The following is a 25,329-nucleotide window of genomic DNA, read 5'->3' as shown; positions in this document are numbered from 1 at the left end:
TGCCACCTGTTTTGGGTAGACAAAAACTTTGGTGAGAACCTTTAGTTCGATAGCAAAAAAGGCCGCCCCAAACTATGGCCTAAATTCTTCACCTATTGGACATATGCACTCGGCAGGCCCGGAAGCAAGCGCAAAATGTGCTTCCAGCCACGATCGACTCCAGAACGTAATTTCAACACTGGCTGGCCAATTAGCGGGCATTCAGGGCGTAACACGCACTAGGAAAGGCTGAGCGCTGTCAGGGGAGACGGGAAGAAGGGCCCCCATCAAGAAAATGGAGGCTGCGGGATGGCGCTACTAATGTGCTTCCATACAAAGAGTGTCCAGGGCAGCACATTCAAACACAAACCTCAGTCACCCAGACAACTTTTTAAATTGTATTTCAGCCCAGACAGTTCATCCCGCCCTGGAGTGAGGTTGAAGTGAAAACCTAAAGGCCGCCTGGGCAATCGGCCCGCCAAACCCTAAACGGCATGTAAAAGTGTGTTCAATTGGCCCATAAGTGTGCTGAATTACCTGATTGACCAAAGTATTGCTCGAGCGTGCAACAAAATTGGGACACATGCCCGTTGTCTTCTCACGCAATTTCAAGCGCTGCCTGAGCAATATAAAATTCTAGCCCATGTTACAGTATCAGTATCTAAAATGTAAACATTCACAGAAATATTTAAAGTGAAGAGTAAGAATTTTCATTATTCGTCTGGGTGGACAAAAACTTTAGTGAAAACCTTTAGTTGGATAGCAAAACAGGACTACCTTTTAAGAAAACTGAAGTATTTTTACCTTGTATCCTACACATCCACACAAACAGACAGACACACACATACAATGATTATTGAAAAAAAATCATCTATTTATATCAATCTTAAGCTCAGCAATTCCACAGAAATAAATGGTGGAAATGCGGTTTCAAGTTTTCTGACATCGTCTTGGGTAGTTTTCATTGTACAAGATTCAGAAGATCCAGCATTCTGTATAAAGTCCAGTTACCTGTTAAATTCTTGCTGTTTGAAAGGGATTTTGGAAAATAAACAGCAAAAGCCCCACTGCTGTTATGTACAAGATCAAATTTATTTCCAAGTTATTTTGCCAAGACAGCAAGAAACTCAATCATGCTCCATTTCTTTAAATATTAAAAATTCAACATCTCAGTACTACAGAGATACGGTCTTTTCTTGAAAAGTTTGCTTTCCATTGCACATATTTTCAAGGACCAGGATTCAGTCCAAAACCAATGTATTATTCATGCAACAAAAATACATAAATAACATTTGAATACATACAGTAGGTTTTTAAAATATAATTTACCGTTTGTCATTAGTTCTGACAGGTATCTTCAAGTAAATTGAGCTATATGACCGCTGACATTCTAAAGGTAGAAATCCCATCAGTAAAGTTCGCAGCATTCTTGTGCTACATTCCTGTGTGTGCTTTTGTCCCCCACACAACGTGCTGATCTGTTTAACTTAAATGAGTTGACGTAAAACCGACACACGCACAACTGTAGTACCTGTGCATTAAGTGTGCTCAGTGAATGTCACTGATTGAAATTTCTATCTGTCTCATCAACTGTCCTTCAGATTATCTTTTATCAATTATAATAGCCTACTTTAAAAGCAGCTGATACCAAACATCTGTTATGCGTATTGTATTAACTTTCCTACTTTGCTAACATATTTTGTAGCTGATCACAGCATGTGTCATTCAAAGCGATAGTTTACACTGGATGTGACAGATCGAATATTAATACCATTTCAAGCCATTTAGTTATATGCTGATGAGATATAGCTAATTGCATGTAATAAATGTAAATGTCAGTGCTATGAAAGCTTTGGCCTCCTTGCCCATAGGTTGTGCCTGCACATTTGAAACATTTTTGGAAATAGTGTAAGCTTTTGTATGAAAATTTGGTTCAATAATATGTTTTCCTATCAAAGCTCGCCACATAAAACTGTGGATGCACAACAATGCTATCACTATTTACAAATAAAATCTTCCAGTTCTCTGTTTCCCCCTCCCACCCTGTATGAAAGATTCTGAAGCGATAGAAATCATTGTTTAATTACTTCTATTGAATGATAATGTAGTCCAACAGTACTTTGTAATTTTCTTCAGTTCTATTAAAATTATTGTAAATTATTCATCTGCTTTTATCTCAAATTTGTATGAAGATTATGATATTTTATTAGTAAGGACCATTGCATGTAAAGCTTTTCACATACCATTAGCAGGACACAAATAAAGCACAAAAAATGAAATGAGAAATACAGATTTAACTTGTTTTAAACATTCAACATCCTATTAAATTGATGACATACTGTGCCATTATATGGTTGCATAGAGAATATCTACCTTTCAGTTCTTAAGAGAATCAAGCTGTCTATTTTCCAGTGCTTTTTAAAAAAAACATATGAAATAAATTCACTGAGCAATGTTGGTTCTGTTGTAATTCACTGGATATCCAGAAATCGTTCAATGGATGACTTTCTTTTTCAAATGCTGTTGAAAGCTTTCGTAAAGCTTATTAGCCCAGTGAAGCAGCCTGAGAAACATTAAGACAGATGGAAAGGGCAGCCTGACCTTTTAGTCCTAGCTGCTGCTTGTTGAAGAACACACTGAACTACACATGTGCAGGTTGCCACTTTCACCTTCATCTTCAGCAACTGCTTCTGCCTTTGCTTCAACCATTGATACAGATGCTGTTGGTTCCTCCGAACTCATTTTCAACCTATGTACAGTTTTAAAATGTAGAAAACAACAGAAAATGCGTTACCATTGCAAACCTGCGCTGCATGCTTTTGACAATTTCCGTGCGAACGGTAAAAATCCAGATTTGTGAGGGAGGATCTTCAGTCACAGAAACAGAAAATACCGGACAATCTCAGCAGGTTCGACAGCATCTGTGGAGAGAGAGAGAGAGTGAGAGAAGGGAGCCAATGTTTTGAGTCAGTCACCCAGGGTCAAAACATTAGCTCCCTTCTCCCTCCACAGATGTTGTCAGATCTGCTGAGATTGTCCTGTTTCTGTTTCAGATTCCAGCATCCACAGAAATTTGCTTTGATCTTCAGTCAGGTAGCCTTAAATCTGTTAACATTGAAAGGGTCCAATTCATTCATTTCACACATATGCAGACATACACCAATCAAGACCGCCAATAAATTAAAGTGAGCAGGCTCTTGAATGATTTGGTTTTGCTCAGTTGAATTTTACAGCTGTTTTTTGTCTTCAAAAAAGATTACAGCCAAAGAGAAACTAAACTGTGCTGTTGGAATCACTTCCACCATAAAGATAGTTAGTTCCACTTGTTTTCAGTGGATGTGCCTTGATTGTTTGTTACTTCTATGTTCTCTGGCCAGAGCTTTTTTTGCTTATTTACAGAGTTGACCCAGCTAATCATGACACTTTTCCTTCTAAATCATTTCTCACAGACCTTACAATTCAGTTCTTGTTCACACTATCAACTACATATTTAAGCAAACAAACTAGATTGGTTTAATGTTTTGCAGTTGACCAACAAAAGAGTTAAGGTAGAATCAATATATTTGTATTGACTGAAAAAAATAATAATTTATTGAATCTGGCGGTATGAGATGTTATAATTTGCTCATCAATTATATGAAAATTTAAATGCCAAAATTAGTGCAGATGCTAATTTTTTCGACACCAACAATATTTGAGTGGTGTTTGTTCCTAAGTCCATAAGATGCAGGAGCAGAATTAGGCCATTCAGTCCATCGAGTCTGCTCCGCCATTCTATCTTGGCTGACATGTTCCTCATCTGTGACCTACATGCTACAGACCCAGAACTGGAAGGTGAAATCAGCCAGAGCATCTCCTCTCTAGAACATATGAATTAGGAGCAGGAGTAGTCAATGTGGTGATGTGCATCACTGTAAATACATGTAAGCTAGACAGACACTAGAGGGAGCACCAGAAACATCACACACACACACTCAACCAATAGATAAGTTAGATGGGAGGCGACCAATGGACATTCACGATACACAAGGAGGTGACACGACCACAGGGGGGCATTACACCAACCCATACATAAAGGACACCACACACATGATCAGCCCCTTTTGGCCAGTGGAGACAGTCAGTGAGGAGAGGCACAGGGTTGATTCATTATCACACCCACACGTGGAAGACAGCAGCTGGTTAGTCAGTTTAGGTAGCTACAATAGGATCAGCAGTAGTGTCGAACTCAAGTTATAAAAGTGTACATAGTGTAAATAAATGAGTTGAAGTTATTTACACGTCTCGACCTTCCTTGACAAATGCAACACAAGGAAGCCGCTTATGTTACAAACGAAACATAACAAAACAGTCAATGTATGCTCCCGAGCCGAAACACCTTCAATGTGATCATGGTTGTTCCCATCATGGCCTCAACACTGTCCTGTTCATTCTCCATAATCCTTCAACCCATTACCAATTAAAAATCTGTCTAACTCTTCCTTAAATTGACTCACTGTCCTTGCATCCACTGCACTCTGGTAGCGAATTTCACAGATTCACAACCCTTTGGGAGAAGTAGTTTCTCCTCAAATCTGTTTTAAATTTGCTACCTCTTATTCGAAGATTATGACCTCTCATTTTAGAATGTCTCACAAAAGGAAGCATCTGCTCCGAGCCTACTTTATCCATACCTTTTAGCATCGTGTATACATCAATTTGATCTCCTCTCATTCTTCTAAACTCCAGAGAGAATAGGCCTAAACTGTTCAATCTCTCCTCATATGACAAACCCTTCTGGAATCCCTTTATAGAGTGCATAATCCACCAAAGTTGAACATTTTAGATCTGGACAAAATACTTCAAAAACGATTTCATTGTGTAAAATACCCAAGATATTGTAATGTGAAAGGCATTCTATAAAAGTAAACATTAGTACAGTTTAGTGGTGAAATTCCCCATAGTGGCTTTCCCTACTGCATGTATAATTATTACCATTACTTATTAATTATCACAACACTAATGCTTTCCAGTTTAATAAATGACAATCTGGCTAATGGGGAACAGCTGGATCAATGTGTAGTTGCACCCCCCCCCCTCCACCCCCTTCCTGGCCCTTATGTCACTGGCAGGAGGCGGGGACAATCATGTCACGCATTTACATCAGCGTGAAACACAATTTAGACCTCGCGAGATTTTCCGCTCCCGTCGCCAAACATCCTCGAAAAGAACAGGAGCGGAAAATCCCCGACCCCTGCACCGATGTTTTTTTCAGGACAGCAGATCCTGAAATTAAATAAGGACAAGTCAGGTTTAATCTCGGCCTTGTCAGAAACTGCTATTAGTATCAGGATTGCACAATTTAGTCCAGCACTGTAATTCCAATCGCAGAGTGAACTAATAATTTTAAAAGTAAGCCAAGATAGTAAACTTTGTAGTCATATATATATGACTGACTAAAGGAAATTGGAGACTCATTTTTAACATCATGGTTATTTTGGAAAGGATACAAAATTAATCTTTCAAATAAACATTCCAAAGAGTGCAGGAGTTTTAAGATTTGATTAAGATTAAGTTTGAGATTAAAGGTGAAAATAACACGGCTAGAAACATAATCCTCAATAAATCTCAGGTACTTTACAACTATTTTCCAAATATTGTATATTCTTGTGTACAATATTTCTCCATGGAACCAGTTCCGCAATTCAGCACGTGGACCAAATAGAGATGAAAACTCCTGGAGATTAGAGTTGACTCCATCAGCACATGTCGATTGGCAACAGTCAGGCAATAATTAATTCTGCACTTCCAGCATTGATGGCAAAGAAACATTTCGCTCACGCCCTACCTCCAATGAGCGGCATTGCCAGCAGAAGTAAATAACTAATACTGGCTGTGTTTGGCATCAGACTCCCCTCAGCCAAAACTGCATAGACTAGCAAAAGGGTTTCAGTATTCTTAGCCTGTAAAAACCTTCCTGGGACACTGGTGAAAGTTTATGGACAACCAGTAAGATTAAGACTATTGGCACAAAATTTGAAAAACAGATGAGAGGAGTGTCCTTAGGAGGTCTTTAATGGCATCTGCAACGTGCGGGGTAATGTCTGGTGCGATTCACACCAGACACCATCCTGAGGGGGGGCAATGCTGGAAGCATGCAGAGTAGGTAGATCATGAGATGACACACCAGAGCTGCTGTGTCAGAGATCAACTCTCCTCCTCCTTCTCCTAACCTTCCACAGCTGAAAATATGTTTGGTAGCATGAAGGACCTTAAAGGGTTCACCAACTATTTGCAGGATAGTTTTTGATTCATTTATATTGGTTCTTGCTATGATGGTAAAAGTGTCTGGTGCTTTCTAGAGTTCTGTAAAGTTGCTAAAGTTTTCATAGAGCGTTGAGACAGGTATCTTTGTCGTGATATCCAGGCTTGTGCACACAAACAGTTGCTCCAGACATGGGTACATTCCCCTTGGAATGCAGCATGACTCAGAGAATGAGCAGAAACCTTACAGAACAGGACAAGATGCTGAAAGGGGGAAGATCAGGAGAAAGTAGACATGTTCTCCAAAGGAAGTCATACCCAAGGTGATAAGAGAACTGTCTGAATCTCCGTATGAGGACATTGAACTTCCTTCAGCACTAGGTCCTTGGGACTGGACTTTTGGCAATCTGGTCCCACTGCCCTCTGAGCATTTCCTGGAAGACCTTCTGACCCCCTGTAGATACAAGACTTTTCTTCTCCTTTGCACTTGCTTCATCAAGGCCTCTAGCACACAGTCTGACAACTTGGGAGCCATATGCTCTCCCATGCCTTGCTATTATTCAGTCTTTTTCCACATCAAAGGGACTTACGCAATCTACCACCCCTTTAAGACATGTAGGCACAGTTTAGCATTGACTAGTACTAGCCTCTCAATTTTCCATCCCTGCAGAGGCATACGGTCGCTCAATAGTGTGGCTAGTGTTGGCCAGATGCTACAATCGTGGTTACGAGCACAAAGTTGGCACGCTGTCAGTATCACATTGAATGGGCACAGTATAATCATGCATCATTGAACCCCTATTTGCATCCAGGGACTATCCATTTAACCTCCTATAACTTGAGATAAATTGTACATAGACAAGAATTTCTCAAGAACAGTAGTGTTGATATTGTGTTGATGGTGTTAAAGAAATTCATGTTCACAGCTTCTTGCTGTCATCAAATTTATCCTGCAGTAAAGAGGAAAAATTTGACAAAACAGAATACTGCAAGGCTACAGAGATATATAAAATGCTTACAAGTGGCATCCTTAGAATACCTCTCACTTTTCAGCATTAGCATTCGTTTGATCAGTATGTTTATAGTCTATTTTTTGCCATTTAAAACAAATCTCTACATCGCGGGCTGGAATCTCCGGTCCCACAGCAGCGTGTTTCTGGGTGGCACGCCGCTCGCTACTCCCGCCACTTGTCAATGCGATTTCCTATTAAAGCCACGGTTAGGGGCGTGGTGTTGGTTGAAACAGAGAATCCCAATGGCCGGGGACTTCTAAATTTAGAGCATGTCAGCCGTAAAGTGTTGGAATAAGACATGGGAACGGATAAAGGCAACAGTAAGTCTGTTACTTTGACACTAATGATTTAAAAAAAGCAAATGATCCCATTGGCGTATGTCATCTCAACATATATGCTTCATTGATTAGGTCCAGGAAGCAGTTTGTAAATTGGAATATTTGGAAAATTGTGCATTTAAGCAGAACAATATCCACAGTTCATTTCAGGGTAATAACTAAGGCTGAATAAACATTTAGCAAGATGTTCCTCTGGCTCCACCTTATTTTCTTTGGTTCCGCAATAGACACATTCAGTTGTGAGAGGTACACTAACTACAGATTCAGATGGTGTGTAGAGCACACCTTACAAGGGTGAGGATGATCCGGCTCTAGAAGATGTGTGTGAACGTTGCGGAGGGGGGCCCCCAAACCACGGTCATATGTTTTGGTCCTGTCCAAAGATGGAAGATTACTGGAAGGAGATTTTTAGGGTAATCTCTAAAGTGGTGCATGTGGAACTGGACCCGGGCCCTCGGGAGGCCATGTTCAGGGTGTCGGACCAGCCGGGTTGGAAACGGGTACGGAGCCAGATGTTGTAGCCTTCGCCTCGTTGATCGCCTGAAGGCGGATCCTGTTAGGGTGGAGATCAACTTCTCCACCCTATGCCCTGGCGTGGCGGGGGGACCTGCTGGAATTCTTGACGCTCAAAAAAGTCAAATTTGAACCGAGGGGAAAGATGGAGGGGTTCTACAATTCATGGGCTTTATTCATTATGCACTTTCGAGAATTGGATTACATCGAACATTAGGGGGGGGGAACTGGGAGGGTTGGGGGTAGGGGGCTGTATGTATTAATGGTGACTATGTGTGATTCCTGATTTCTTTTTGTCATTTGTTTTTGTTAATATGCGGGCTAATGTTTGGGGGTTTGGTGGGAGGATGGGATCGCTGTTATTGATATGGGGATTGACATTGCATTCGTTACTTATTATTGTTTATTGTTGGGTGTAAATCTGGAAGAAAATGTGCAAAAGGAGAACAAAAATATATATTTTTTAAACTATGGATTCAGATTTGCAGTGATATTCTAGTCAAAAAAAGGGACAATTAAAAACTACAATTCTGAAATACTGAACCTGGAAAATCTCACCCGTAGATTTATTGCTCAAACCTTACAGCTGACATGAAACTAGAATTGTGTTTGTTGATTTCTCATGTAGTGTCAGTTGAAATCTTTATAATTATATGTATTGAGTAGTGGGCGAATGGATTGAACATAGAAATTTGAATGGATATAATTTATAAATGCACCCCAAGCAATTTCTTTCAAAGAGAAATATACCCATGATAGAATTCATGCAGCTTACACATGCAACAGAATGTGGTTACTTCAGGTCGTCGAGGCAGCAAGTCATACTGGCAACTAAAGAGGGACGGTGTATAGTGAGCCTCCACCTTCCAATGCCGACAATCATCCTCCACCTTAATTCTGACGAACTGATGCAACTGCTCCATGGTTATAAGGGTAGCTTATCCCTCCCTCCCTGAAGCGCTCATCCAAGGCTCATACAGGCCGACTGAAATAAAGGTCAGACAGCAGCCTGTCTGTCTTTAGACGGGGCAATCCTGGACTCCCCTCTCTGGCCAGGAGGGGGATCCTTGACAACTCCATCCACAAGACCCCAAATGTAGTAGCCGGTACCTGAAACGACCTCAGAAGGAAGGAGGCATCCACATCCAATGGAATACCCACCAATGCAGTAAATCAATGCTGTGTTTGTATAAACAATATAAAGAATGAATTTGGTTTTGGTGGGTTGATTTCTTAACTTTGACGAGGATATTTGTAACTTTTGGAGCTTCACAATGACTCAACCACGATTTCTCAAAAACTGTGCCGTGACAAAATCACAGCCTGATTCTCAATTCTCATTGCTTATTCATAGTCAGCTGCCCCCTTATATCTTCATGGGCAATGCCTTTCTTCTGGACCTCACTGCCTGGGCTGTCCTGGCACTTTAGTACTGAACAATGTTTCAACCCCACTCGCAATGGCAGCCACGAGGCCGTTAGTTGCTAAACAAAAGGCATTTTGTTTATTCAGTGGTTTGCAGGACTAAATTAGCAATAGCAGCGACTGGCAAACATGAAGACCTTATTGCGTCTTCCCAAAGGTTAAACCCGTGTCATTACCATTTTCTAAAAGGAAGATAGCTGCCTGTCCAAACTGTTGGTTTTGATCTTGGTAAAACTTTGCACTGATGTTTCTCCCAAGCATTTAAAAATATTTACAATGAAATATACATATGAAGATGAACAAAGCACATCGCTGCAATCATTGAGCCAGTTTAATTTAACAAGAAAACAGCTGGGTCAATTTGATCAACCAACCTGTGGTGATGTTTCAATCCCCTTATTAGTAAAAAAAATCAAATGTGCTTCATATGATAGACTGCAGTGCTGATAACTTAGTATTCTTAGTGATGGTAACCAGGAACAGTGCTAAAACCACTGGTGACCTGATTTTCATCTGCCAGTAGTGACAAAATATCTTGAATGTAGTTTGCTCATTATATTCCTTTTGTGAGCATCAATGGCAGAATCAAGTCAGTCAACTCCTGTTTGATTAGCCCATCTGTGTATATTGAGGAGCGTTAATGGGGGCTGGTTTGACTTCAATCAGAAAAGCTAGTTTGCCCTAAGCACTTCTCACTATAAATACAACCTGGAATTCTGTTCTCGGCTGAACTAGACGGTGACAAAAAATAACAGTAAAGGTAGAATCCATGCACTAAATGCTTACCCTTCGCAAGTGCCAAATGTAATTGGCTGCAGCCAGGTTAAACGGCTGCTCCAATGTAGGAGGTCCACTAATTTGGCGTGTACGTTAAAACTCTGGTAGACATAACAACAACTTGTATTTATGCAGCACCTTTAATGTAGCAAATGTTCCAAGGCGCTTCATGGAAGCATTATCAGGTATATAGTTAAAACACCGAGTTTTATGTGACAGCGGGTTCACCACTGTTTCCCCGTTGATTAAATCCACCATTCTTCAACACGGGAGGAATTTCGCTTTGCTCATCTTTACAAATATGTTACATTAAAACAGTCCCATTCAAATGAATCTTTAATGCATTACAGAATGAAAGTTATGCTTTCGCAGTAAGATTGCTTGAATGAATCAGCAGTCTTGGAGCGGGAGTGGGGGTGGTGTCGGGGTTGGGCTGCTCTGGGTTTGTGTTCTGAGAACTGCCATCTTCTGTACTTCAGCTTCACTGGCTCTGTAGCTTTAACTTTAATGATAAAATGCTCTTACCATACTTACTTTTCTCTGTTGAAGACCATAAACTCTTGTCTCACTACTTCTAAACACTCCTGAAGATACTCATTATCCTTTCAGAGAAATAAAAAGAACAATGAATAGAATTTACAAATTCCAACGGTTAAAAGAATTCTAGCTGAATGTGTGCAGTGGCTATGAAACAGATGTTACATTGTTCAATTACTTGCTTTCTTAAATATCAAATTTGTGCCTACATGTAACAGCAAGAGGCCTTTGATGAAACAGAGCTGCAGCTAAAGCTTCAGTAGTCACATGGCCAAACACAAATGAGCTTTTGCTTCCACATTTTGTGAAGTGGAGTATAGAAACTGTACAAAAATCCCCTCTTATTCCATTAGACAGATTAAATTTCTTGGACTAGCAACTATACTTTAGGTACTAGATGCAGGTACACATTTATCTTAGCTTGAGTTCATCTGTACCCGAATAGCATCGTTGAGCCACGTAAGCACATCAATGTATGAATAAAGACTTACTGACTGGGAGCTATCCTTGCTGTTATCTCTGGATTTGTTTTTTGCCAGCCTTTTCTTCTTTTTGTGCAGTGGTCTTGACTCCAGGATCATTTCTTCCAGCTCAAACGTAGGGTCGCAATGCAGCCGACCTTTCTGTTAAATGATAAATTGTTACTGATTGCAGCAATGCCGCTTCCCAAGCTGATTGTGAAAGTGTAGGTTATTATTTTTTTTCTTTGATATATTTAACAGTAATCACTTATGTACAAGGATTGGCAAGTCACAGATTTTATTTTAATCATTTGTTTTTATCAGCACTTCGAATTTTATTGCACTCGGGTAGCTGATTTTCTTTACTTACGTTAGGGACAAATCCAGGTTCCATCTTCTTCTGCTGGACATCGTCCCAGCTGACATCAGATAAGTAAGAGCAGGTCTGAATGTCTGAAAAGCTCGAGAGCCGATGTTCAGGTTTAACAGTCAGTAACTGGAAAGAAAGGAACAAGTAATGTTAACCTTGGATTTTTTTTTAAATGTTGCAGCTTGACTTATCAATTACATATTTTATCCCAGGTATCCCAGGGCAGCACGATGGCATAGTGGTTAGCACTATGGCTTCACAGCTCCAGGGTCCCAGGTTTGATTTACGGCTTGGGTCACTATCTGTGTGGAGTCTGCACGTTCTCCCTGTGTCTCCATGGGTTTCCTCCGGGTGCTCCGGTTTCCTCCCACAAGTCCCGAAAGATGTGGTTAGGTAAATTGGACATTCTGAATTCTTCTTCTGTGTACCCAAACAGGCGCCGGAATGTGACGACTACGGGCTTTTCACAGTAACTTCATTTAAGTGTTAATGTGAGCCTACTTGTGACAATAAAGATTATTATTATTAGATCTTTCCCTTCATTAATTCACATTTAGACCAGGCCCTTGGGGCTTTGATTTCTCTTTTCCCCAGTTCTTTTGTCCCTTCTGCCCCCACCGTGCCCCGTCTCCCATCAGAAGGACATGTTGACCTAACTTCTCTCCCTCATGTTCCATTCGCTTCACAGCCTCACAGTAGCTCTGCGATGTCATGTAGAATATACACTCACAAATACCTTGCTCCTTCAAAAGCTGGTCAGTTCTCGTTCCCCACTATTCTCGAGCACCATCTGTAGCTATCTTTGCAGTCACTGTGTAATGGGCCGACCTAAAACTCTTCTGTTTGACAATTCTGTTGATCAACCTCATCAATCCTTTGCTCTTCCCACAAAACATAGGAGCAGAAGTAGGCCATTCAGCCCATTCAGTCTGCTCTGCCACCCAAGGAGATCAAATAATCCTCAACCCCACTTTCCTGCCTTATCCCCATAACCCTTGATTCCCATATCTCGCTTTCCCATGTTCCACAAGTCTTTGTTCTCTCCATGAGAAATGTGGCAGAGATGTAAATTGTATTTGTAATTTTTACAGAACTGCATTGGACCTGATGGCCTGCTTCCCAGGATTTTAAAGGAAGCGACTGCAGAGATAATGGCCACGATTCTCCCGTTTGAAGGCAAAGTGCTTCTGGCAGCGGTAACCTCGTCGGGGTGTGCAGGGCCAGAATACTTGCAAAGGGTTTGACGCCATTGCGTGAAACCCGTTTTTTGCCTTCCGCCCGATTCACTGGGCCATCGGTATTCCTGCTGCTGGCTAGCGGCCTTGGAGAATCTCCCCTTGTGAACACATTGGTTGTATTCTTTCAAAATTCCCTAGATTCTGGAAAGGTCCCAGCGGATTGGAAAACTTCAAATTTATTACCACAATTCAAGAATTGAGGACAGAAAGCAGGAAACTATAGACCAGCTAGCCTAACATCTATCACTGGGAAAATGTTATAATCATTCATTAAGAAGGTAGAAGTGGGATATTTAGAATATCGTAATAATATTAGGTGGAGTCAACTTCATTTTGTGAAAGGGAAATCGTGTTTTTTTTTATTTAAAGTACCCAATTCATTTCCTTTTCAATTAAGGGACAATTTAGTGTGGCCAATCCACCTACATCTTTGGGTTGTGGGGGGTGAGACCCATGCAAGCACAAGGAGAATATGCTAAAAGGAAAATCATGTGTGTCTAATTTATTAAAGTTCTTTGAAGATGTAACAAAGGGGATTAAGTCGATGTAAAGTATTTGGATTTCCACGAGGCATTTTGTAAGGTGCCACATAAAAGGTTAATGTACAACATAAAATCTCACGTTGTTTGGTAAACCATAGCAACATGGAGACAGGATTGCCTAACAAACAGAAAAGCAGAGTTAGGATAAATGGGCCACTTTCAGGTTGGCAGATATTAATGAGTGGAGTAGCACAGTGATCGGTACTGGGACCTCAACTACTCATGATTTATGTAAACGAATTGAATGAAGGGACTGGCTGTCTGTAGCCAAATTTGCTGATGATACAAAGATAGGTCGGAAAGCAAGTCATGAGGAAGACACAAAACATCTGCAAAGGGTTAGAGGTAGATTAAGTGATTGTGCAAAAAATTGACAGATAGAGTATTATGCGGGTAAATGTAAACTTGACCACATGGGCAAGAATAATAAAAAGAACACACCATTATTTAAAAGGAGAGGGTCTGGGTATCCTTGTGCATGAATCACAAAAGGTGGCATAAAGGTCCAGCAAATAATTATGAAGGCAAATGGTACGTTGGTCTTTATTGCAAGGTGTTGCTACTGGCCCGGTTGTGAGTACATGTGATACAAAGCAAGCAATAGTCTGATTGGGGTAACTATGAGCCTGCAGGATAGGTTTGAGGTGCTCCATTTTAATGGCAAACTTGAGAGTGAGCAAATAGCTCAGGCTCTATTTAAAAGATCAGCCTTCTGTGCCATCTGATAATCTGTGGAACTGTAGGAATCTCAATGCGTATGCTGACCAGTGAAGGTGAGCTTGCGAAGGACAGTAACGGAGAACCTATTGGTGGATTCAACTAGCATGTCGAAGAAAGATAGCCTGTTATATGTAGGCATCGTGGCTGTTTCCGAGGAACCGTGCACACATCTGAATGCTTCGCTTTTGAAGAAGGACGACCAGTTATACTTTTATGGAATGGAAGACATTACTGTTGATAAAGGCCTCTGGCTGGTCCATGGGAGCCTTGATAGTCATGTGCATGCTGCCAATGAATCTTGCTCCTGAGGAATTCAGCCATCGCTACAAACCCAATGGACTTCTCCACTTGACTCTTTGGGGGGTTGGTTCAGAAGAGCACACAGTTGTTGGTCTTCTTGAGTAGAGCATTAGTTACATCATTGAAGCAGTCCTTTAGATCCCACATTTCTCTCCAGTGGATCCCTGGAAAGATCCCAGGCGTAGTGGTCAAGAGAGAGCAACTGGAATTAGGTGTACACCTAACCCCATGCGTCCCAGACTGTCCTGAAGCATGGCTGTAAATCAGCAATCCCTGGCCGTATACGGTAGTCTCTCTCTTGGGAATGGACCTTTCTTCATGCAGGAGGTTGTTGATGCACTCCTCTGCACCCTTCTTCAACATGCTGAATGTGGGCCCTCTTGCTCACACGCACATGCATGCACACCTGCAAGCTCCCTGCTGACGGTTTAACCCCTGTGTTTCCCATGGCCATCAATAAAATTAGAAAAGCGCTATAAAATTTGAGTTAATTGCCGTTGTACCCAAGGTCGGCTGCATTGTTGTCAGAAATCCACCAGTTCCCACCGTTCTAAAATTCACAACTGATGTCATGATCTTTTACTTTTGGCTATACTCCCCTGACCGCAGTTTACTAACTCCATGAATCACTGAGACAGTGGTTATTATCAAAATAAATATAATAACTATAGGCACAGGATTGTGATCACTACTTCAGTTCCAAATTCATCACATCAGACACCAAACACCATAAAAAAAACCAAGTCAATTAAAGAAAGGTGCAAGTACATTTTAGCCAATTAATTAAGAGTTAATTGCAGATTTTTACCTCACTATAGGAGTGCACTCGTAAAAACCGAAGACATGATCCACGGTTCCACTGCACAGTGATACACCAAACTATTCTCTCACCATGCCAATTCTAAATCACTGAGGCAATATGACAAATGAAGTGTCAGCAACTCAGTGTGAGCACACCTTTTGCTTGGTTTTACACTGGTAACAGCTCATTAATAATTCTGCAGACTGTTTATCTCCAATTCCATGTCGGCGAACATCAATTGATAGTTAATTTAGAGGCATTAATACAGCCACAATTGTTAAAAAGGATAGGTAAATTCCTGCTGTTCTGTATACTTAAGACAGAAACAGAAGACGCTGCAAGTACTCAGTTGTCTTCATAACTTTGGCTATTTAATCACCTCCTGTTTCCCATCTACCGGTAAGTATTTTACAGATCATTCATTTCTTTCCCGTCTGTATTTTTCCCTTTCACTTGTTCCCTTTTTAATTGCTGTTCCTCTGTAATATCTTCTAGTTCTGTCAAAGAAGCTACCAAGGGAGGACTACAATACCCGAGGGTTAAACAGGCTAGATAGAAAGGTAACATGGCATTAAGAGCTGAATAATTGACTTTCGAGGTCCACATGCTTTGCCATTCCTCTCAGCTTTTATGTTCTTGGGGACAATCTAACGGGAGAAGCACCAAGTATGGTAGCGGGAAGGACTTCCGGGGTGCTTCCCAATGGCCGACAGCCGTTATCTAAAGCCAATTAGGGCTGGCAATGTTCCCCTACGGGCTTCACGGAGGAAATGGCCACCCTGCTGATTCATCTGGACTGCACATGACAGCACGCCGCCAATAAGGGGGAGCAGCACATAAGCCGCACTCTCTGAACATACTGCATACAGCACACAGCTATGGCACCACATGGACGTGCTCCACGCTTCGGGGATGCTGACTGGGCTGGTGGCTGGATGCTGTAGAGGCAAGAAGGGACATCCTGTTCCCCTGAGGGGGTCGGAGGATCAGCCATACGGCCGCCCATGTCACCTGGGAGGCAATGGCAGCAGCCGCCAATTTGGACAGCGTGACTAGGAGGACCAGTTCAGTTCAGAAAGAAGACTAAGACCTTCACTGGCTGCACGGGTAAGTTGACACCTGGCAAAGGTCCCGGGCACCCCCCTCCCCCAGCATAACACTGTGCCTGTGCTCCAGCATCCACCAGCATAACCCACATGCCCAGTGGTGGCCAAACATGCCCCTGCCATAGATCCCCCCCCCCATGCATGTGTGCAGCTCACAATGCCCTCTCTTTGACCCCGCAGGAGAAGCTGCCATATAATAGGCAGGAAAGGACCCAGATGGGCGGTGGAGTGTCGGATCAGTCCTCACCCGCTATAAGGAATAGGCCCTAGAGATCGTGGGGCTGACCGAGGACAGCGTAGTCATCGACAGTAAGGTTGGCGTGCTCTGTAGAGGTGAGGATCCACTGCCTCTTCACCCAGACAACCTGCCTCAAGTGAGTTGTGCATGTTCGACAAAAGGATCCTTCCCTCTCACTGACCACATGTCCATTTATTAGCAGGATCTCCATCGGATGGGACCGGGCCTTCCCAGCCACTCTAGAGAACATCGCGAAGGAGAGCTCCGAGGATGCCACTGTTAATACATCACAGCTTTCACCCCCACCCTCCACCAGCACAGAGGCACACACCTCAATCGGCGATATTAGTGGATAGGCGTCTGGGGCACAATCTGGTGAGCACCACACAATTGCTGATGCACCTCAGATGGAGGCAAGAACATCCGAGAGAGTCACCCATCGGAGATCTGCTGGATCCCAGGTCACAGCTGGGAACCAGTCAGATGCCGAGTCTCTGGACAAAGTTATCCCGCAGCTGATGGAGACGCTGTGACATGGCCGTGAGACACAGGAAATGCTATTAGCGAAACTCCGGCGAGTGCATAGTTGATTGGTGAAGTCCCAAAGGCAAGAGATGGTGCTGGAAATGTGTGGCATGGAGGCCAGCACTGCTAGGGTGCCCACCTCAGTGTAAATCCTGGAGCACGACATCAGCGCCAAGAGTGCTGGTGTCCAAGGCGTGGCTCAGTCAGCGACTGCCATGGCTGACAGCCTTGACAGCATGGTAGCATAGTGGTTAGCACAATTGCTTCACAGCTCGAGGGTCCCAGGTTCGATTCCTGGCTTGGGTCACTTGTCTGTGTGGGGTCTGCATGTTCTCCCAGTGTGTGCGTAGGTTTCCTTCAGGTGCTCCGGTTTCCTCCCACAGTCCAAAGATGTGCAGGTTAGGTGGATTGGCCATGCTAAATTGCCCTTAGTGTCCAAAATTGCCCTTAGTGTTGGGTGGGGTTACTGGGTTATGGGGATAGGGTGGAGGTGTGAGCTTGGGTAGGGTGCTCTTTCCAAGGGCTGGTGCAGACTCGATGGGCTGAATGGCCTCCTTCTGCACTGTAAATTCTATGATTCTATGTCCCAGTCGCTGGGGGGATCGTATCCCAGATGCAGGTGGACATTGCTGAGACACTGCGGACATGTCCTAGATGCAGGTGGGCATTGCCAAGACATTCCAGAGCATGACCCAGTCAGTGAGGGGTATCGCTGAGGGCATGGATACCATGGTGCAGACAATGGGGAGGTGCCATGATCCGCAGTGCTGGATTACACAGGGCCTCTGGGGTTTAACTCCAGCTGCTATTCCATCCTATCGAGTCCCCCAGGGTCCCATGGGCACCGCTCGTGAGGAGGGAGAGCTGCAGGCCGACCCGGTACCTCCTACCAGCGAGATGACAGCTGTCTCCAGCCCTGCAGAGTCTCCCTGCCTTACCCTGACACATCTCGAGGTCAGCAGGCAGAAAAAAGTAGCACGGCGACGCCTGTGTCACTGGCATGCCGGCTGGGGCCCTCTGGCCCCAGGCCCTCCAGAGGACACCTACCAAAGGCCACTAAGCATGAAAAGAGCAGACACACCTCGACATATTAGCAGAGTCTGGAAGCTTGAGAAGATTGAGGATCTTAGCTACGGACAGTTAAGAGTTTTAGAAGTTCACAATTAAAACATTCTACACCTGATACATGTGAAGTCTCTGTCACATTATTTTGCATAATGGCTGGCCTGCACCCCCACCTCCTGTTGCCCTCTGCTCCCCCTACCCCTGCATCCCGGGCACAGTGCTCCAAGCTCAGGAGCCTCGGATGCATACCATGTTTAGGTGATTGGTGTGCGTGCATCGTCAGCTGAAAGACAGGGGTCAGACTATGACATAGATTGAGGCGCATCAGAGCTTACCTCACAGTGGGCTGTCACCACCCTCCTACCTTGTATAATGATCAGGTGACAGTGCTGACACAGGCACATCACCCTGGAGTGATGGTACACAGACACTGGGAGGGTGGAACAGGGTAGTCAGGGGGTGGGGTTGGAATAGGCGAGAGCGTGGGGGCGGGGATGGGGTGATAGATAGATAGATAGTTAGATGGATAGACGGATGGATGGATAGATAGATATAGATAGATAGAGATCGATAGACAGAGAGATAGATAGATAGGTAAATAGAGAGATAGATAAATAGAGATCTATTTATAGAGAGATAGATCGATAGATAGAGAGAGAGATAGATAGATAGATTGACAGGCAGATAGATGGAGGGATAGATAGTTTGACAGATACGAGCCAGCATCCTATGAGAAGCGTGTGCGGATGAGGGCCTTCCTTGGCCCTCTGGGCATGCCGGATACTTGTCGCTGCCGCCTGTCCTCCTTGCCCTACCTGATCCCGGAGGGCCTCCCTCGTCCTCCAGCCCCTCCTGGTCGAGCCCTTCCTCATCCTCCCCCTCAGACGAGACCACAGGACCCTCCTCCCCCACCTCCAGCATGTTGAGGTGGAGCCTCCTGCAGCACATGCTATCTGACATCTCAAATGACCAACAACACTTGTGCACCTTGGACTGTCACTGGCCTCCCACCCTGAGTCTCTCCCCAGTTGGAAGTACAGCGGCCCCTGCACATGGGCTGTCGCCTTGAGCTGCATCAATGCTGCTGCCACCTTCTCTGGCGTCTGGCTGCTGGGCTGCCACCAGCAACGTGCAAGCCGCCAGTGCGGGGTCGACAATACCATCCATATTGTTATATCTGTAAGTAATTGGAGAAGTTGAGAGGCTGACAATCAGTTATGGCTTCCACTGCAGGACCCTCAAGCCACCAAACCTCCCCCATCCTTACATTAAATTAAATGAAAATCGCTTATTGTCACAAGTAGGCTTCAAATGAAGTTACTGTGAAAAGCCCCCAGTCGCCATATTCCTGCACCTGTTTGGGGAGGCTGGTATGGGAATCGAACCGTGCTGCTAGCCTGCCTTGGTCTGCTTTAAAAGCCAGCGATTTAGCCCAGTGTGCTAAACCAGCCCCTTATTCGCTTATTGTCACAAGTAGGCTTCAATGAAGTTACTGTGAAAAGACCCTAGTCGCCACACTCTGGCGCCTGTTCAGGGAGGCCGGTATGGGAATTGAATCCGCGCTGCCCCCTTGCTCTGCATTACAATCCAGCTGTTTAGCCCACTGTGCTAAACCAGCCCACCTTCTCTCATAGTGCCATCCACCGAACCAGTTGTGCGGGGGAAATCTGCCCTGCACACGCAGCCCAGGGCACTGCAAGGGCAACTAGACCCCAGACGTCAGCCTGGAACATTAGGGGGACTGAGCTCAGATATCTTCCCCTGGTCCACATACTCATCCTCTGGTCACGGGGATATCCCCAGTGCTGAATCCTAGCTCTAGAGTGTCTCCCTGATGCCCTCCCTCTGGGCTTCACTGCTTTAATACCCATCTGGGCACATAACCTCTCCAAAATATCACCCTCATTCTCCGAATTTGTCCCTTTGCCTTCCTTTGTTTACCACCTTCTTACGGCTTGACTGTTCCCCTAATATGCTCCTATGCCCTCTTTTACGTAAAAAACTAATGATAGTTGTATCTCACACCAAATGGTGAAGTACAAAACCAGGGCTCTCTCCTTTTCTTGTTAGCTGATTTATTCACAGAATCCAAAAGTACATATGTTTGCCATATATCTACAAAACTAGTATTGAAGCAATTTTCCTTTTTATTTGTTTCTGAACCAAACTTTACTCCAGTCCGTCTTTTTATAATGTATTGAGTCTGCACAATTCAACAAACATATCAAAGAACAGCCCTTTAAAGGGATACGTACTTCAAACAAAAACAAACCACAAAGAAAAGTTAAAACATTACACCAAAATGTAATTAACAGGGCCGATAAAACACCCCAGTCCCCACGGTAGCCACGAGGCACAGAAGGCCTCGGCGGTGCTGGCAGACACCGCCTGCTCCTTCTCCACCAGCTGTGAAGACAGACATACTAAAGGAGACATATAAACTTACTCTTTTTGTAAGTATTCCAAGTACTAAATTAAACAATGTTCTTCACCTGTATATCTTAACAATATCATTAACATACAATTAACAGCTAACAGTTTCTCACCCTCCTGTTGCTGTTCTTCCCAACTTAACACACACTCCTTTTCATCCTTGCCTGCTAATGCTTCACTCTGGCTCCGAGCATACCCTTGTCTTTTCTGCATTCCTCAACTCTCCCTTTCATCTGCTTTCCTCTCTCACCTTACGTTCACCCTGAAGTATGTATGATGGTTTGAAGGTGTGGGGCAGGCAGCAGCTGGGCTGTGTAACAGGGTCAGAAACAGCCTCCCCAAAAACGGGACGATAGTTCATTGGCGACAAAAGGCGTCCATGATGACAGCTGGACCAGACTTGCATGTTGAGCTATAAATGGATCAGAGTATGGGCTGGCAGGTCGAATGGAAGTGCTTCCCTTAATAAGCAAGATCAAAATTACAGCTCAAAAAAAAAGACAGGATTGAATTTTTGCACAGGAGAAACTAACCAACCGAGTAATAAGAATATTCTCTAGGTGCCACACAAGAGCTGTCGTAGCAGAATAAAAAATACTCACTTTCCATTTCCTATCTTTCTGAACAATCCTCTGTCCACATTCTTGATTCAATGAGAGGCACAATACTATTTTTGGCACATACCTATCCAGTTCTTTCATTATTCAGCTGAGAAACCACTTCGCATAATTTGTGGACAGATTCTGACAGACCCGCATTTAGATTTGCAGACAGAAGCCATCCAATTCAGGTCACTTAAGCGGTGTAAAAATACTGCCTGTTCAGGTTGCTGGTCACAGATGGAATACTATTGTCAGACAGGATGATTAAGGGTACAGGTTGTGGCTGTGACATAATGTTAAGTGAGTGCCTACTAAATTAAAGTTATCCCTCTGGGACAAAGTCAGATGGAAAAATGCAGTACAGAATGAGTTGCTGTTCGAGCAAAACTCCCTCTCCATTCTTGAATAGATTAATAGATGCCCACCAAATAATTTAGTAAGACATCCGCAGTTTGTTAAAAGTTTTTTTTAAAGTGGCCAATTCTGTTATTTCCAATTAAGGGGCAATTTAGTGTGGCCACCTACCCTGCACATTTTTGGGTTGTGGGGGTGAGATCCACGCAGACACGGGGAGAATGTGAAAACTCCCCACCAACAGTGACCCTGGGGCCGGGATCGAACCTGGGTCCTCGGCGTGTGAGACAGCAGAGCTAACCACTGCGCCACCATGCCGCCCACCCACGGTTCAATTTTAAAACTGTGTTCCTCCAATGGGAAGCGTCACAATATTAAGACACAGTGGCAATGATTTACTCACCACTCAGGGGTGTGTGCAGCATATCTGTGATTTCCCACCAGGGTCATCACTTTGGAAAATTGGAACAGATTTTTGTCAAAGATAATTAATTTCATGGCAACTGGCATGTTTTAGCAGGATCCGCGGAAATCTTGAAGTGGCTAAGGGCTGGTGTGGTAAACACAGGCATAGATTTTTAAAAAGAGTCTTTGGCAGAAAAGCTAGACTGTTTCTTCTACTTCTGGTTATTCCACTTCCTAACGAGAATGCCTTATTTAGGCCTTAATCATTTATGTGTAAACAGTACATTCAGTGCACAATTCATCAGAGCCATTAACTTAGAGCTCCTGCTGCGGTACAACAGATTCTGTGGTGTTGATTACGCAGGGAAAGCAGCAAATGGGGCATTGTTCATACGGAATCTTCACCCAATACAGTTTCTGACATATTTGCCCCGTCCTTTCCATTGGCAAGTGTCATTCCTGATTGTATGAAAGAAGACACAGGCACAATGTGAGCCTTAGAAACTGGTGTGAGTTTAATTCAAGCACCAATCATTAGAGCTCAACCAGACATAATGCAATTCAAGGCCACTTCTTTCCAACAGTGCTTGAGCAGTATGTAATATCAATGGGTTAAATGTATGCTGTTTTGCACGGATAAATGGCTTAACTCATGTGGAATCACACAGCTCAGAAGGTTATCATTGTGTCCTTATTTTTACAGACATCATTTTTTTAACAGAATTTACAGTGCAGAAGGAGGCCATTCAGCCCATTGAGTCTACACCAGCCCTTGGAAAGAGCACCCCCACTTAAGGCCACACCTCCACCCTATACCTATAACCCAGTAACCCCGCTTAACCTTTATTGGATACTAAGGGGAATTTAGCATAGCCAATCCACCTAACCTGCACATCTTTGGACTGTGGGAGAAAGCCGGAGCATCCAGAGGAAACCCACGCAGACACGGGGAGAACGTGCAGACTCCCCACAGACAGTGACCCAAGCCGAGAATTGAACCTAGCGCCCTGGAGCGGTGATGCAACGATGATAACCACTGTGCTACCTTGCCGCCCTTTCGAAAGAACTATCTGATTGGACCCACCCTGCAGCTCTTTTCCGTTTGCCTGCAGATTTCTCCTTTTTTCCCCATTGTAAAATCAACAGTGAATTTTTATATGATCTTTTCCTTTAGTCTTACTATTTTTAAAGTCAAGGTATTTTTGGTTTCTGTATTAAAGATTTCTCTGGTTGATAAGTCCGTGAACATATCTTATGCCCACTTACATTTATTTTTATAAATGTAGAGTACCCAATTCATTTTTCCAATTGAGGGGCAATTTAGCATAGCCAATCCACCTACCCTGCTCATCTTTGGGTTGTGGGGGTGACACTCACGCAAACACGGGGAGAATGTGCAAACTCCACATGGACAGTGACCCAGAGCCGGGATTGAACCTGGGACCTCGGTGCCGTGAGGCAGCAGTGATAGCCACTGCGCCACCGTGCTGCCCACACTTACATCTTCAAGAGTGTTTGCACTTATCCTAATATCAAGGGAAATCTGGTACTGTACCCAGCATAATGACCAGAAAACCTTGTTTTTAATTGCTTTAGTCATTGATTTGATCCTTCTCACAGGATCCACTTTGTGACAAGTGGAGGAATGACACTCTACTCAACCTTGTATCATGCGTTTAACTGTCAAATGCATTTATTGAAAAGCAAGATAATTATCCCAATAAAGAACAGAAAATTAACATACTCTTACAGTCGTTACTATATTCTTGTAGAATAAGAAACACGAATAGTTCATAACTCTGTTCCAAATAATTGTAAAAATGTCTTGCATTTTGATTAATTTTCCTATTTCTCATTGGATATGGTAATTCTTGCCTTAATTAATGCCCCCTGGCAATAAAGTCCCAAATAGACTGTCTTTGAAAACTCCGGTAAAACACAATTGATCTGAGAAGTAAAAGTTTATTAATATGCCCAAAGTAGTTATGAGGGCTTAGTTTTATTGAAATAACTTAAATTCAGATGATCAGGCTTGTTTGAACATCACTGATAAATGAATCCCAAGCTAAATGTTGAAGTATGAAACTAGGCGCAAATCCTTTTCTTGATAGTTTGCTTATTTACAGTATGCAGCATTATACATATCTGCCTCCAACAAACTAACCCAATGTCCCAGCAGTCTCTCTTTATAAATGCTCAAGATCCTGAATCAATCAAAGCCCGCCACCTGTTCGTCCTTAACCTTAACAATACAGTTAACATAACATTAACAGTTACACAGTATGCTTACGTTTGTAATGAATGTCTATGTTTCTCCCTCGATCTAGGTGGTAATTGAAATGTTCTTTCACAACACCTGGGATATTATTTCTGTGAGTGTGTTACATTTTTATGCAAATTGAAAGAGGCAGCACCTAGCTAAACTTTTTTTCACTTTGGAAAATGCGTTCAGATGCCACACTCACGAAAAAAGTAATTGGAATATATAAAAACATTTTATTGAAGTTTATGAATTCCAGGGGCTGGTTTAGCTCACTGGGCTAAATTGTCGGCTTTTAAAGCAGACCAAGGCAGGCCAGCAGCACGGTTCAATTCCTGTACCAGCCTCCCCGAACAGGCGCCGGAATGTGGCGACTAGGGGCTTTTCACAGTAACTTCATTGAAGCCTACTCGTGACAATAAGCGATTTTCATTTCATTTCATTAATAACAATGGATACAATAGTTTCGAAATTCTGATTGGTAACAACCAATTTTCCAGCATAGAAAGGTGCCTCTTGCCTCTGCTCCTTTGCACAACGTGTGTATTAATTGGATGGAAGCAGGGTAGGGTGGCAGGCTTGGGAGTTTTTTGACACAGGAGCCACTGGCCTGGAACAGGTAATGGTTTATATGAAGCCCCAGTACTGTTTTTTAGACACCCATGTATGCCTAATGCTGAGCCATCTAACTGAGCCATCGAGGGAAGCAATGGCTTAGTGGTACTGTCACTGGACTAGTAATCCAGAGACCCAGGATAATGCTCTGGGGACCTGGGTTCGAATCCCACCATGGCAGATCGTGCAATTTGAATTCTAAAGTCTAATGATGACCATGCTGATTGTCGTAAAAATCACTTCTGTCCTTCAGGGAAGGAAATCTGTTGCCCTTACCTGATTTGACCGGCATGTGACTCCAGACGCATATTAATGTGATTAATTCTCAAATGCTTTCAGCCAGGTTTGAGATGTATGGCTGTGTTCCTTTCAAGAATCAAGATTATTAAAGCAATTTTTAAAAAATTTCTGGCCATTTCCTAACAGAGGATCGGGATAAATTGGTTCTTCTCTGGCTGGCGAAATGTA

At 43.3% G+C, this 25,329-nt stretch overlaps 1 protein-coding gene across 4 annotated transcripts in view; it reads right to left on the bottom strand.

The window, feature by feature from the left end:
• Nucleotides 1-1,052: 1,052 nt before the first annotated feature.
• Nucleotides 1,053-25,329, bottom strand: part of LOC140393106 (serine/threonine-protein kinase 32C) — a 664,435-nt gene continuing 640,158 nt past the window's right edge. For 3 of the 4 annotated variants that reach the window (XM_072479150.1, XM_072479151.1, XM_072479154.1), the window contains 4 exons: nt 11,657-11,782; nt 11,317-11,448; nt 10,823-10,890; nt 1,053-2,728 (listed from right to left, as the gene is read on the bottom strand). In XM_072479150.1, coding sequence (XP_072335251.1) covers nt 2,590-2,728; nt 10,823-10,890; nt 11,317-11,448; nt 11,657-11,782 — 465 coding nt within the window. In that variant the 3' untranslated portion in view covers nt 1,053-2,589. Of the gene's footprint in view, nt 2,729-10,813; nt 10,891-11,316; nt 11,449-11,656; nt 11,783-25,329 lie in introns of all 4 variants that reach the window. The other variant, XM_072479152.1, reaches the window with a different exon arrangement.

Source organism: Scyliorhinus torazame, chromosome 16 (genome assembly GCF_047496885.1).
Source record: "Scyliorhinus torazame isolate Kashiwa2021f chromosome 16, sScyTor2.1, whole genome shotgun sequence".
NCBI lineage: Eukaryota > Metazoa > Chordata > Chondrichthyes > Carcharhiniformes > Scyliorhinidae > Scyliorhinus > Scyliorhinus torazame.
Note: the sequence above shows the minus strand (reverse complement) of the source record. Positions and strands in the feature narration are given on the sequence as shown.